At 41.3% G+C, this 14107-nt stretch overlaps 1 protein-coding gene across 1 annotated transcript in view; it reads left to right on the top strand.

Annotated features, from left to right (window-relative positions):
- Positions 1-14107, top strand: part of PRSS12 (serine protease 12) — an 85764-nt gene that overhangs the window by 24869 nt on the left and 46788 nt on the right. Inside the window, exons 5-6 of the mRNA XM_045295842.1 lie at positions 1353-1503; positions 8681-8859. Of these exons, the coding sequence (XP_045151777.1) occupies positions 1353-1503; positions 8681-8859 (330 nt within the window). The remainder of the gene's footprint in view (positions 1-1352; positions 1504-8680; positions 8860-14107) is intronic.

Consider the following 14107-nt stretch of genomic DNA (forward strand, 5'->3'; position numbering starts at 1 on the left):
AACATTCTCCCTCGAGTGGCTTTTGAGTTTGAACCTCCAACCTTGTGGCTTAGGAGTCCAGCACCCAACAGCACCTCCCCTGTGCCATAGAGGGGTCGATTCACATCTAATCCTGATATAGATTTTTCATTGTGTTTATTGATTTAGATAATCAGTATGGAAGAGTGGGTTACCAGCGCTCAGCTGGTAGCTAGAAGGTCCGTGGCTGGCACCTGCTCGGTGGGATAAAGATGTCACAGACCGCTTTCATGAAGCCTTGAGCTTTCGGAACCCTGTGGGCCATGATCCTTTGTTCTGCAGAGATGTATCTGTTGGCATGGGCTCACTAGCAGCACATTTTAGGTCTCAGAACAAACACAAGCCTGTGCTGAAAAGAAATAACACCCTTCCCAATAGATAATCAACAGCACATGTTTCTCCTGCTTTCATTCAAACTTTATCTCTCAAAGTGATGACTGTTAATAGGCTCCTTTTTGTGTGCATATCTCATCGATTAAAAACACATGCTATCATTAAAGACACAATGATTACTGTTTGGCTTTTACCCAGTGTCTGAGTAGAGGACAGTCTCTGGAGATAAGGGTGGGAGAGACGGGTTTACCAGTTTGTAATGCCCCTCAATGGTTGGAAAGTATCATTTATGCTTGGCGTGCCTGCCCCCGTGTGTTATAGATTGGTTGGATTAAACATAGACTTGAGAGAATTTATCAACATTCTATTCTGTTCCGTTGGCCCATTTATTGAACACTACCTCAGTGTTTTAGTTGCAGGTGGGTGGCTTAATGAAGAGAAATGTATCTTCTCACCGTTGAGGAGGCTAGAAGACTGAATTCGGGCTCTAGTGTCTAGAAGACGGCCCCTCTGCTCTGCTGGACAATCCTTCTCTCAGATTGTCTGTCCCTCTGTCCCTTCCACGTGGCATCAGCCTCTCTTCATTTGCTCTTGCTGCCTTCTGTGCCTAAATTGTTTCTTTGATATTCAAAAGTGATTGGCTTAAGATAAACCCTGCACTGACAACCCAAACTCAAACCCACTGTCTTAAGGTCTACTCTGACTGCTCTGTGAAGCAAGGCACTGGGGGTTTCTGAGACTGTAACTCTTCACAGGGGCAGACAGCCTCACCTTTCTTCTGGAGAGGGACTGGTGGTTTCACACCACTGATCTTGTGGGTAGCAGTCCAATGCCAAGCTCACAGCTCCACCAGCCTCATTAACGTAACAAGGAAAATCCTCTTGCAAATGCGATAGAAGCCGAGATTTACAGCACAGATATTTATGGGACACAATTCAGTCTATACCACTGCTCCATTTAAAGATATAGGTTTAATTGGTTTTCAATGTCACATTCCACAGCCCTCACCTTCCCAGTCCTCCGCCTTGCTGGAGGGAGCAGCGTGTATGAAGGCCGCGTGGAGGTCTACCACGGGGGTCAGTGGGGAACCGTTTGTGACGACCAGTGGGATGATGCGGACGCCGAGGTGGTCTGCAGGCAGCTTGGTCTCAGGTGTGCTTTTGTTTTGTTTCATTTTGCTTTTAATCTATTATTTTTATACCCCAAGGCAGGTGGTATTTGTTTAAACTGTAGATTTCCTTGAACAAAGAAAAAGTTACCTTTGGATTTTTTTTTTTGGACTAGGCTGTGGACTCCTTGTAAAGAAATTACCCGTAGTCCTGCAGGTTTCTCTTGTTTGTGTTTGAGTTTAGGTGAAACTCTAAGCCCTTTACGTTTTTTTTTGTTGTTAGCCTTCGCTTTCCTTCCAGGTAACGAGCAGCGTTGTCAACCATGGTGACTTGACAATGTAATGAAACCCTAACACAGTGGTTCTCAGCCTTCCTCATGCCGCGACCCTTTCAGACAGTGTCTTGTGCTGTGGTGGCCTCCCAACCATAACATTATTTTCATTGCTACTTCATAACTGTCATTTTGCGACCGTTATGAATCGGCGACCCCGTGAAAGGGTCGTTCGACCCCCAAAGGGGTCGATACCCACAGGGTGAGAACCGCTAACTAACAGATGTCTAAACGTTTGAACTCTGCTTCCTTGTGTGCTACAGAAGTGCTTAGAACAAAGGTTCTCTTTCATGTACAAAGGCATTCTTGATCGCCACGTAGGCTGTGGAGGGAAAGCACGCGCACTCCTGACAGCGTGCCCTGATGTTTCCGTTGTGTTTATTCTAGGATGCTGCGTTATAAATGCGGATCTTCTCGTCTTTCTCTTTGGTTCTCCTGAATATTTGGGGTGATAAGTCTACAAGCCTCAATAACCTTCTCTTCAGGGATTGTTTTGAAGTTAATATTTTAATTTTAATTTGTAAACGATTCTGTTTTACATATTGGAGGGTAGTGGAACGACCTCTAGAGAATGCAGCTCTTTTGTCCATGTTTCATTGTGTCTCATTAAGCATAATCCTTTACATTGGAGTATGATTTAGAGACCTTAACCAGATATGCAATACTATCCACCACCACCCACACTGTTGACTCCTCTGTTTGTTTGTGTTGACATTTAAAAGTAAAATTTAGAAAATTTAAAATTTTACCTATATATACCTCGCTTAACTAAATTACAGTGATACAAATAGAATTGGCCTTAATATGATTAATAATCATAATATTCAAATGTGCATAGCTGCCTTTACAATGCCCTTTACAGCTGATTTGTCTGAAGCAGAATTTAGTGCAGACTTTTGCATTGCCTCTGGATGTTATGTCTTTAAATCTAGAGTAGTCTCTCTCTTTTTCTCTCTCTCTCTCTTCTCTTGCTGCCTGATTATGGAGATCAGACCAGTTGTTCTGGGTTTGCCTCATTTTTTTCTTCCTAGCGTCATTGGGTTTATTTTTTCCCTCTGGTTCTTGTCACTCCTGAGACTGAAGGTCCAGGGCCAAAGACTTGATGAGATCAAAGTAAACATTTTGGCTAGAAATTGTCCCACATGATGCATTCTCATCTGTAGGAGTCCCAGGGACTACCTCTGGTTTTTCCACCACTAGTGTGACTAAGATTGAAGGGGGTGTCGGCTACATTTTTAAATATTCTGACTGTGTATCAGCTTCCAGACCCCTTTTCCTAAAGTTTCCAGGTGCTGTGGTTAGAGTTGGTATAATATAAGAATTATGAGCATGATCTCTGGACTCCAAATGACTTGAATTTGAATCATACCTCTGGATTTGAGAGAAGTTACAGCACTCTTCCTCATTCACAGCCTGTTTTATAATTCATAGGATTTAGAGTCTATAATTTTACTTGGATCCACCATCAATGTCCATGGAAGTAGCAATCAAGAAATCAAACAAAGTATTACAGTGGGCACATTTGCCCTGCCTAACACCGCCAGCCACAGCCTTTTCACGAGCCTCCTGTGCACGAGAAGGCTGGGCAATGACTACGGAAAGCTGAAGATGAATTCTGGTGTTGCAAAGACTGTATCATAGATGGCAGAAGAATGAACAAATCTGTTTCGGAGGAAGTGAGGACGATGAGACGTAATTGCTTGCAGATCACATGTAATGTGGACATGCTATCTGAAAACATTAGACCCCGGAGAAGGACATTATCCTCATTGAAAAAAAGAAGCCCTCCAGGAGATGGATTGACAAAATGGCTGCAACAGTTCGTTCACATACATGATGATATGAGGATGACACGGGGTTGGATAGTGTTTCATTCTGTTGTATCGAAAGTCGCTATGAGTTGGAACCAACTTGACTGCACCAATAAGTGTCTCAAAAAGGAGCCCTGGAAGCACAGTGGCGAAGCCCTTGGCTGCTAATTGAAAGGCGGATGATTAAAACCTACCTTTATTGGCTATCTACTCTACGAAAATGTGTGGGACGTATCTATGCTGTCGCATAGGGTTGCTATGAGTTAGGGAACACAACAAGTGTTTACAAGTGGGCACTGATGGCTTAGTGGTAGAATTCTCACATTCCACATGGAGACTAGATAGGGTTCCCAACTAATGCACCTCATGTGCTCCATCACCTGTTGGCTAGTGATGGCTGTGTATTGCTATGATGCCAAACAAGTGTCAGTCAATCCAAACTAAGATGCACTAAGGGGCAAGGGCTAGTGATATACTTCTAAAAAAGCAGTCATTAAAAACTCCAGATTACAGTAATCTGATCGAAAACAATTATGTTGATGGCTCAGGACTGGGTGGCATTGTGTTCTGTTGAACATACGGTTACTATGAGTAGGCTGCCAAATCAGTGACATCAAACAAGAATGTATAAAGCAGTTAATACACATAGAATGTTCCAAGACACATTAGCGCTCAAGGTCTGTCTAAGAACTGTTATATTTCAAAGAAGGAACCCTGGTGGCACATGGTTAAGCTACTAACTGCAAGTTTGGTGATTTGAATCCACCAATGCTCTTGGAAGCAGCAGTCAAGCGATCCAAAAGCACAATGCATTAGGTAATTCTGTTGCAGTAAATCTCTTTAGAAGATTGAAAAGCCAAGATGTGTCTCTGTGGACTGTGGTGTGCCTGACCTAAGCCATGGTATTTTCAATTGCCTTATGCATGTGAAAGTTGGATGTTGCATAAGGAAGACCAAGGAAGAATTGATGCATTTGAATCATGGTGGTGTAGAAGAATATTGAAAGTACCATGGACTGCCAAAAGGACAAACAGACCTGTATTGGAAGAAGTATGGTCAGAGTGCGCCTTAAAGGCAATGATGGCAAGACTTTGGACATATTGTCCTGAGAGACCAGTCCCTCAAGAAGGAAATCATGCTTGGTAAAGTGGAGGGGCCGCTACAAAGAGGAAGACCCTCAACAAGATGGATTGATACAGTGCTACAACAAAGGGCTCAGGTGTGGGAACGATTGGGAGGATGGTGCAGGATCGTGTGGTGTTTCGTTTATTGTGCACAGGGTAGCTATGGGTCAGAACTGACTCGATGAGACCGTAACTCTTTACAGGAGTAGAAAGCCTTGTTTTTCTCCTTCGGAGTAGCTGGTGGCTTGGAACTGCGAGTCTTGTGGTTAGCATCCCAACCTGTAGCCACTCCATCGTAAGATGTTCTATTTTTCTCCAGCCTGAGTTCGTCTGTATCTTTGTAACGCTCACCAAATGATTGGGTGACACCCTGTACATAGGGCGTGAGAAACACTAAGGGAGGGGTGGGCCAGCTTTACTCGTCCTCTGGGTATAAGAAGACATCTCAGGAGCAGGAATCGGATTCCTACGATAATCAAGAAGAAGAGCCACCGTCGGAGCACATTTGAAACCCCTTCCTGAAGTGGCCGAGGCACAAGAGGCAGCGCAGAGGAGCTCTTGAGGCAGAGTGAGAGATTTCTCAGCCTGGGGAGCAAGGCAGAGCCTTGGCATCGAGGGGCTGAGGACCAGAGAAAGACATACTGCTGTGGACAAACAATTGTATCCTTAATTTCTTTGGTTCATTTATTTATTTTTTTTAATCCTGACTAGGGAAGGTAGCCTGTAACTTCTCTAGTAAATCCCCATAAGTATTATCTCTGAGTTCTGTGTAGTCTCGCAATGGGCTGTTGAACCCAGCAGAGAAATAGAGTGCCTTGGGAGGAACAGTTAGTATCAGAATAATAAGGGTAGAGGCATGTCTAACCTGGTGGCAGTCACCCTTGGGCTTGGGTTTAGTTGGGTTCTCCTTCTCCCTACTGAAGCCAGAGAAGGCTAGATGTGGCCTCCATGCCATATCCCCACTGTGTTTTTAAAGAGAAGCTACTTGTTTGGAAAAGGGATTGAAAGGGAAAATGCCTCTAAGTGTAAAGGCAGCAAATCCAGTTTCGTCAAGGTTTGCTTTCATGATACGTGCTCTGATCCTCGGAGGTGACATGGTTCGTCTGTCTTTCTTTTGTCTGTTGGTACAGGTCTCTCATAAGATTGCAGTAGAGCCATATTCTGCAGCTTCTCTTCCTCTCTAATTTGCTTTGCTCACTTAAAGGCTAAGCACTTTGAGATAAAATTGTTTTTTAATGGCATTTGGTTAATAGCAGGTAGCATACTTGTTGTTTGTCTGAATTTATGATCCGTTATTAAGCAAAGTTCATCTCGGTCTTATTTGCTTTGTTGAATCCCCAGTGGGACACTATATCAAGCCGCCCTGGAGTGAGAGTGATGCTTGCAATTTCTTTGTGAGATGACATCTTTGTTAACCCTCATCTTTTAATGGTATCTGTATTGTTTGGTGGCTGGCAGACTTCCAAATACAAAAAGAATTGCTGTACTTAAATTCAATTAACCTAGAACTTGGAGAAAGATGAGGAGCAGGAAAAGAGGTAGCCAGATGTTAGGAGAAAAGATACCTGAGAATGTGTATGTACACAGTGATGTTTCAGGTGAGACATGCTAATCAGAATTTTATTTGTGTGCTTCACATTAAAAGCATTTTATCATTTTTTTTATTTTAAAAAGCATAGTTTGTATCTGTGACATCATATTTTATTTTTGACTTCATAATTTGCATAACATTACTTAGGGAAGGGCTAGAGCGATAGAAAGACTTTCTTCCCAAATGTACGGACCTAGATGAAGGACACGTCACGAAAGAGGAGCTTCACACTGACAGTTCAATAAAGGTTTCTATGATCTTGACTTTTCCTCATTAATCATTCTGTCTAGAGAAGTACAACACTTTTGACATCCCCACACTTTTATCCAGAGAAGTAGAAACTAGTTTTCTATTCTGCCATTGAATTTCTTTTTGGCAAAGCTGATTCACAAACTAAATTCATTTTGGCAATATCATTCACGTTAGATTTTTTTGGTTTGTTTTATATTTCTTCCATATTTGTCTGAATAGAAAGATAAGAATCTTTAATAGTTGTCCAGCAAAACTGCTCAGAGTTCGCTGTTCTATAAATCAACTAGTGATTTAAGTGTTAAGGTTTTGGGTTTAAAATTTTAACCTTGTCCAAATGCCTTATCGACAATCTACTTTTTTCTCACCGTTGTTCACACCTTCTCCTTTACACATTTCTTTATCCTTGTCCTTGGCATAGTCTGCCTTTAATGGGAGTGTGTTCGGTGTTTAAATTGCTTTGTAAGGATCCCTGGTGGTAGAGTGGGTTATGGGCTGGGCTGCTAACCACAAGGTCAGCAGTTCGAACTCACCAGCCACTCTAAGGGCAAAGGTTGAGACCTTCTACTCCCATAAAGGTTTTCAGCCTCAGAAACCCACAGAGGCAGGTCCACTCTGTCCTGTTGGGTTGCTATGAGTTGGAATTGTCTTGATGACAGTGAGTTGGGCTTGGGTGTTTTTAAATGGAAGTTTTAGATTAATAGCAGATTTCAGATATTTTGAGTTTATAATACACGTCCTCCCTCAACAGATGCCACCCTTATGTCTACTAAAGGTAGTCAGGCCAGGTCCCCTTTAACAAATAACTTGGCTATCCAAGAATTCTCCAATACTGAGGTAGTATAGCTATTAACAAACTTCTTCGCATTCTTTGGTTGTAAAACCTCAAGGCAGTTATAATGTCATAAGAAAAGGGCATCTTTAGGGGATTAGATACAGTGTTATTGAAAAATGAATCGAAAAGTAAATGCTCTACTCTAAAATTTAAATGGCTAAAAGAGACTAAAGACATTCGTCTGGAGTCACTTGTAATTTTGATAGGCAATCTTGGTTTTCCTTGAAATAGAGAGCTTTTGAATATGGCTCTACTTTTATTGTGGAGGAAATATATTTAGCACAAATAAAAGATCCCAATGACAATGTTTTAATTAGAACTAGGCTTATCTGTGAGTAAGAGAACTACAAATAACAGTAGCTTAAAGAAGATCGAGTGCCTTTCTCTCCCAAATAGACCGGAGATCGTTAACTTGGAGTTAGTGTGATGATTCCCCAACCATAAAAGTACCAGACTCTTTTTGGCTGAATGTTTTCCCATCCTTAGCATGCCAACTGATGGCCCAGTATACCTGCTCTTGCTCCAGCCACCACCTCTATCTTACAGTCCATAGGAGGTCTTCCTGTCCCCTCGCTTGAAATGATACGTGACACTTCAACCTCCATCTCAATGGTCAGAATTTAGTCATCTAGGAGGGGAGGTTGGGAAATGTCTTTAGTCTGGATAGTTTCTGACCACTTAAAAAATCTGGGGTTCTTTTGGGAATAATGAGGGCAACAAATGTATAGATGTGTTTTATACAATTGATCTATGTATTGTGATGAATTGTATGAGCCCCAATAAATTGATTAAAAAAAAATCTGGGGTTCCATTACTACTGAAGTAAAGAATAATAATTGAGTAATTGAGTAACAATTGAAATGTATAAAGAGAAAAATCATACATGATTGTTGGGTTCCATTGAAAGGGGAAGGCATGAGTTAACCACAGTGGTGTTACTGTTGAATTGACTCTGGATCCAATGTAATATCGAGTGGCATGAAACACAGTTTGCCCGGTCATTCTTCCTAGTCCATCTTTGGAAGCTCTGCTGAGACCTGTTCGGCACCATGGCAATGTGCAAACCTCCACTGACAGATGGGCGGTGGCTGAGCAGAAAGTCCAATGGCTGGGGATGGAACCCAGGTCTCCCACAAGGAAGTCAAGAAGGCTACGAGTGAATCACCAGTGCTCTCATGTGAATTCATCATAACTGTTTCTTTACCAAAGGCAAAGGAAATAAGCCAGATACCTAAATAATTCTGCGTTTAACTCAGAGTGCTTTTATTTTTATGTTCAGTGGCATTGCCAAAGCATGGAACCAGGCATATTTTGGGGAAGGATCTGGCCCCATCATGTTGGATGAAGTCCGCTGCACTGGGAATGAGCTCTCTATTGAACAATGTCCCAAGAGCTCCTGGGGAGAACACAACTGTGGCCATAAAGAAGATGCTGGCGTGTCCTGCACTCCTTTGACAGGCAAGCGTTTCACATATAATTATTGTTGACAGAATTTTTTGTAAAGTTTTAATTGGAGAAATTGCTTAATTTAAACATTCGTTTGGTAATAAAATCTAAATTGAGAAGTTGGGGAGGTATGGAAGCCCAAATGGTGCTATGGACAAGAGTTTTTATGTTAAAAAATGCTAAAAAAAAGAAACAAAGATATGAGTATTATATATTTAGTCCATTCATGCATTATCTTATCTTGAGTCTCAGAATATAGCTGCTAAAACTGTTTGTGAAATTGTTAATTAGAGCACACTATTAAAGAGACCAAAGAAATTGTGTTTACCAATGTCCAGACAATGTCAAGTAGCAGTCCACTTGTTAAAATCTCATGTATGGTAAGAAGATTGTGGGTGAAGGCAAAAGAGTGCATAACTATGTTCTTCTACATTTTGTGGGGTAAAAGGGGAAACGGACGGGCGAGAGTGGCTGGGGCATCACAAATCTATTCTAAAATTAAAAAGAACTTAAGAAAAAAGATGTTTTAAAAAATCTTTTGGGAGAATTATTTTTTAATGATTTGAGGTCTGGTTGCATAATGGTTATGCATTAGGCTTCTAACCACAAAGTCCACAGTTCAAAGCCACTAGCCACACCACTGGAGAAAGACAAGACTTTCTACCTTCCTAAAAACATTTCGGTTTGGGAAACCCACAGGGACAGCTCGATCCTGTTCTATAGGGCTGCTACGAGGATGGCATAAGCTCAGTGGCAGTGAGAGTGAGTTTATCAAGGGCTAAATTTGTGTTTTTCTAGTTAGCACTGTGGGGTAAGTATTGAGTTGCTAACAAGATCAGCCATCGAACTCGCAGGGAGGAAGATGAGGTGTCCTGTTCCCCTACAGGTTTGTTGCTGTTGTTATTAGGTGCAGGCAGCTTGGTTCCAATGCACAGCAACCCGATATGGACCAGAACAGAACACGGACCACTCCTGCGCTGTGCTCACAATTTCTTTTTAATCATTTTATTGGGGGCTCATACACCTCTTATCACAATCCATACATCAATTGTGTCAAGCACATTAGTATATATGTTGCCATCATCATTCTCAAAACATTTGCTTTCTACTTGAGCCCTTGGTATCATTAACTCCTCATTTTCCCCCCTCCCTGCCCGCTCCCCCCTCCCCCCTGAACCCTTGATAATTTATCAATTATTATTATTTTGTCATATCTTACGCTGTCTGATGTCTCCCTTCACCCACTTCTCCGCTCCCCGTCCCCCAGGGAGGAGGTTATATGTAGACCACAATATCTTTTATGGTTTAGCCTTTGTTTCAGCCACTGTGTCAATGTATGTTGTTGAGGAGCTTCCTTGTTTTCACTGCCTTTCTATTTTAGCATGCTTGATATTTTCCTGACAACATGCCCAAAGTACACGAGACAAAGTCTCCTCCCCATCCTTGCCTCTCAGAAGATTCTGGCTGTACTTCTTCTAAGACAGATTTGTTTGTTCTTTTGATAGTCCATTGTAATTTCAATATTCTTCTCGGACACCACAGTTCAAATGCATTGATTCTTCCTCGATTTTCCTACTCAATGTCCAACTTTCATATGCTGATGAGGCAATTAAAAATACCTGACTTGGGTCAGGCATATGTCCTCAAAGTAATATCCTTGCTTCTCAATACTCTAAAGACGTTTAGTGCAGCAGATTTACCTCATTAATGCAACTCATCTTTTGATCTCTTGATGAGCTGTGATTGTGGAGCCAAGCAAGACAAAATCTTTGACAACTTTGATGTTTTCTCCATTTATCATGATGTTACCTGTCGATCCAGTTGTGAGGGTTTGAGTTGTTAATTACATTGTCATCCACACTGAAAGCTACATTCCTTGGTATTCATCAGCAAGTGCTTCACCACTTGTCTGTCAGTTTGTCCTTCCGTGGTGGCTTGCTTGTGGCTGTGATGCTGGACGCTATATCATGGTTATTTCAAATGCTAGCCGGGTCACCCAAAGTGAACAGGTTTTGACAGAGCTTGCAGCTTACGCGCAGACTACAAAGAACAAATAGGCTGTCCACTTCTGAGGAATTAGCCGCTGAAGATCTATGATAGCATCAAAAGATTGAAATCTCATGAAAACCTCATGAACAGAACCAGAATATTGTCAGAGATAGTGCCAGGAGATGGTCTCCTCCGCTGAGTCACCTGTTGAGATGACTGAGGAAGAGCTTCTTCTCTAGAGTTGACCATAATGGATGGAATAAAGTGTGTAAGATTAAGCCTTCGGGACCTTCATTTGCTGATGGGGCACAACTCAAAATGAAAGAAGCAACTGCAAACATCTATTAATAATCGGAACTTTATAAAATTTATATTTAAAAAAAATAAAAAATAAAAAATTATATTTTAAAATCATTTTATTGGGGGCTTGTACAACTCTTATCGCAATCTATACATACATCTCTTGTGTCAAGCACATTTGTACATATGTTGCCATCATCATTCTCACAACATTTTCTTTCTACCTGAGCTCTTGGTATCAGCTCCTCATTTTTTCCCCTTCCTCCCCCACAGACCCTCAATAATCTACAAATCATCATTATTTTTTCATGTCTTACACTGTCCAATGTCTCCCTTCACCCACTTTTCTGTTGTCCATCCCACAGGGAGGGGGTTATATGTAGATCCTCGTGATCGGTTCTCCCTTTGTCCCGCCACCTTCCCCTTCCCCTCCTGGTATCGCTATTCTCATTATTGGTCCTGAGGGGCTCATCTGTCCTGCATTCCCTGTGTTACCAGCTCTGATCTGCACCAGTGTACACCCTCTGGTCTAGCCGGATTTGTAAGGTAGAATTGGGATCATGCTAGTGGGGTGGGGGCGGAAGCATTGAAGAACTAGAGGAAAGTTGGATGTTTCCTCGGTGCTATCCTGCAGCCTGACTGACTCGGCTCCTCCCCACGACTCTTCTGTACAGTTGCCTACAGATGGGCTTTGGGTCTCCCCTCTGCACTCCAATAATTGGAACTTTTAATGTATGAAATATGAATCTAGGAAAACTGAAAGTCGTCATAATAGAAATGAGGTGTGTAAAGAAGGATCAATATCATAGGCACTGGAGAGCTCAAGTGGACTGCTTTGGCCATTTTGAACCAGGACATCTCATACTTTCACCTCTGCCTGGAGTGACAGAGTTAAGAGGAATGGCATTCGTCACATTCATCATCAAAAAGGACATGTCAAGGTCTCTCTTGAAGTACAAAGCTATCTGTGATAGAATTATATCTATCCACATACACGGAAATCAAGTCAATACAACTATTATTCAAATGTATGCACCAACAACTTGCTAGTGATGAAGAAATTGAAGAATTTAACCAAGGTCTTCAGTCTGAAATTGATCAAGCAAGCAATCAAGATGCGTTGATAATTACCGGTGCTTGGGGTGTAAAGGCTGGAAACAAAGAGGAGCAGTAGTTGGGAAATGTGGACTTGGTGCTAGAAAGGAAGCTGGGAATCACATGATAGAATTTTGCCGGACCAGCGACTTGTTCATAGCAGGTACCTTTTGTCAACAACACAAAAGGCTGCTATACACATGGACTTCTCTAGCTAGAATCCTCAGAAATCAAATTAACTATGTCTGTGGAATGCCAGGCTGGAGAGGCTCAGTATCAGAGGTAAAACCAAACCAGTAGCTGATTGTGGAACAAAGCACTAATTTCTCATGTAAGTTCAGGTTGAAGCAGAAAAAAATGAAAAGAAGTGCACGGAGGCCAAAATAGGACCTTGAGTGTGTAAAAATTTAACAGCTGCGAAACCCTACATAGAATTGCTATGAGTCAGAATCAACTGCGTTCACCTATGTTGTTGTTTTTATTAGCAATAGAACACAGTTATAACAGTAAGAGCTTTGGGCTAGGAAAAAGAGACCTTGTTTCCTAGTGCCTAATTCTCTCTTAGGACGTGCATATTATGCCTGAGCATTCCATTTTCTTCAGTCTCAATTTTCTGCTCTCTTGAATGAGCAAAATAATACCTGGAATATTTGCCTTGTAGTATTGGTATGATGAACAGATGGAATAATATGGGTACCAGTGCTTTGTAAATTATTATAGTAATAGATGGTTCTGGTTTTTGCTAAGTCATGAAAAGTATAATCTCTGTCCAAGAGTGTTTCATTGAACGTGTTGGCATTAGTTTGGAAGGAAACACATTTTAAATCTCGTTTGGTATGAGTTTATGGTATTGGATCTGTTTAGAAGTTCTTTCTATTATTCTTTCTCTGGGGTTTATTCGTTGAGTTAAAAAATCAAATCTGGACTATGTAAATAAAAAGGAAAGGAAACTATACCTTGGTTTTTATCATTTGAATATTATTTATGAATTATTAAGGACCAAATTGGATGATGATAGTTCAGAGATGGCTGCAGCAGTATATTGATAACAAACTGCCAGAAATCTAAGCCAGAGTCAGAAGAGGGTGTAGAATGAGAGATGTCACTGATCCTTGCTGAAAGGAGAGAGTACCAGAAAGATACTTCCCTGTGCTTTATTAGCTATGCTAAGGCATTCAATTAGGTGGATCATAACAAATTATGGATAGAATTGTGCAGAGTGGGAACTCTAGGGCACTTAATTGTACTCTTCAAGACCCTGAGTGAAGACCAATGGGCAACAGTTGGATGAGAACAAGGAAATCCCGTGTGGTTTAAATGCAGGTAAGCTGTGAACCAGGATTGCATACTGTTACCAATCTTATTCATTCTGTATTCTGAGCAAATATCTAAGAGGATGGATTCTATGAAAGAGAACATGGCAGTAGGGTTGGAGGAAGAGTTAATGATAAATTGATATGCCGATAACATAATTTTGTTAAAAATGAAGAGAGCTTAAGCACTTGATGATGAAGGTGAAAGACAATAGCTTTCAGTATGGACTATACCCCAACATAAGAATAGGACAAAAATCTTCACAATTGGATCAACAACAACATCATGAAGAAAGGAGAAAGCATTAAAATTGCCAAGGATTTTGTTTTACTTTGATCCACAACCAATACCCATGGAAACAGCATCGGGACTCCTTGAAAGTCTTAAGAGCAAAGATGTCATGCTGCGGACTGAAGTGCACCTCCAGGCAGTGACAGTGTCGGTCATTTTGTATACATGTGTAAGCTGGCCAGTGAGTAAAGATGATAGGGGAAGAACGGATGCATTTGAATTGTTGTGTTTTTGAATATTGAATATACTGTTGACAGAGAGCATACAAATA

The sequence above is a fragment of the Echinops telfairi genome, unplaced genomic scaffold (assembly GCF_000313985.2).
Source record: "Echinops telfairi isolate 266 unplaced genomic scaffold, ASM31398v2 ScPeMD7_5927;HRSCAF=6808, whole genome shotgun sequence".
Taxonomy (NCBI): Eukaryota; Metazoa; Chordata; class Mammalia; order Afrosoricida; family Tenrecidae; genus Echinops; species Echinops telfairi.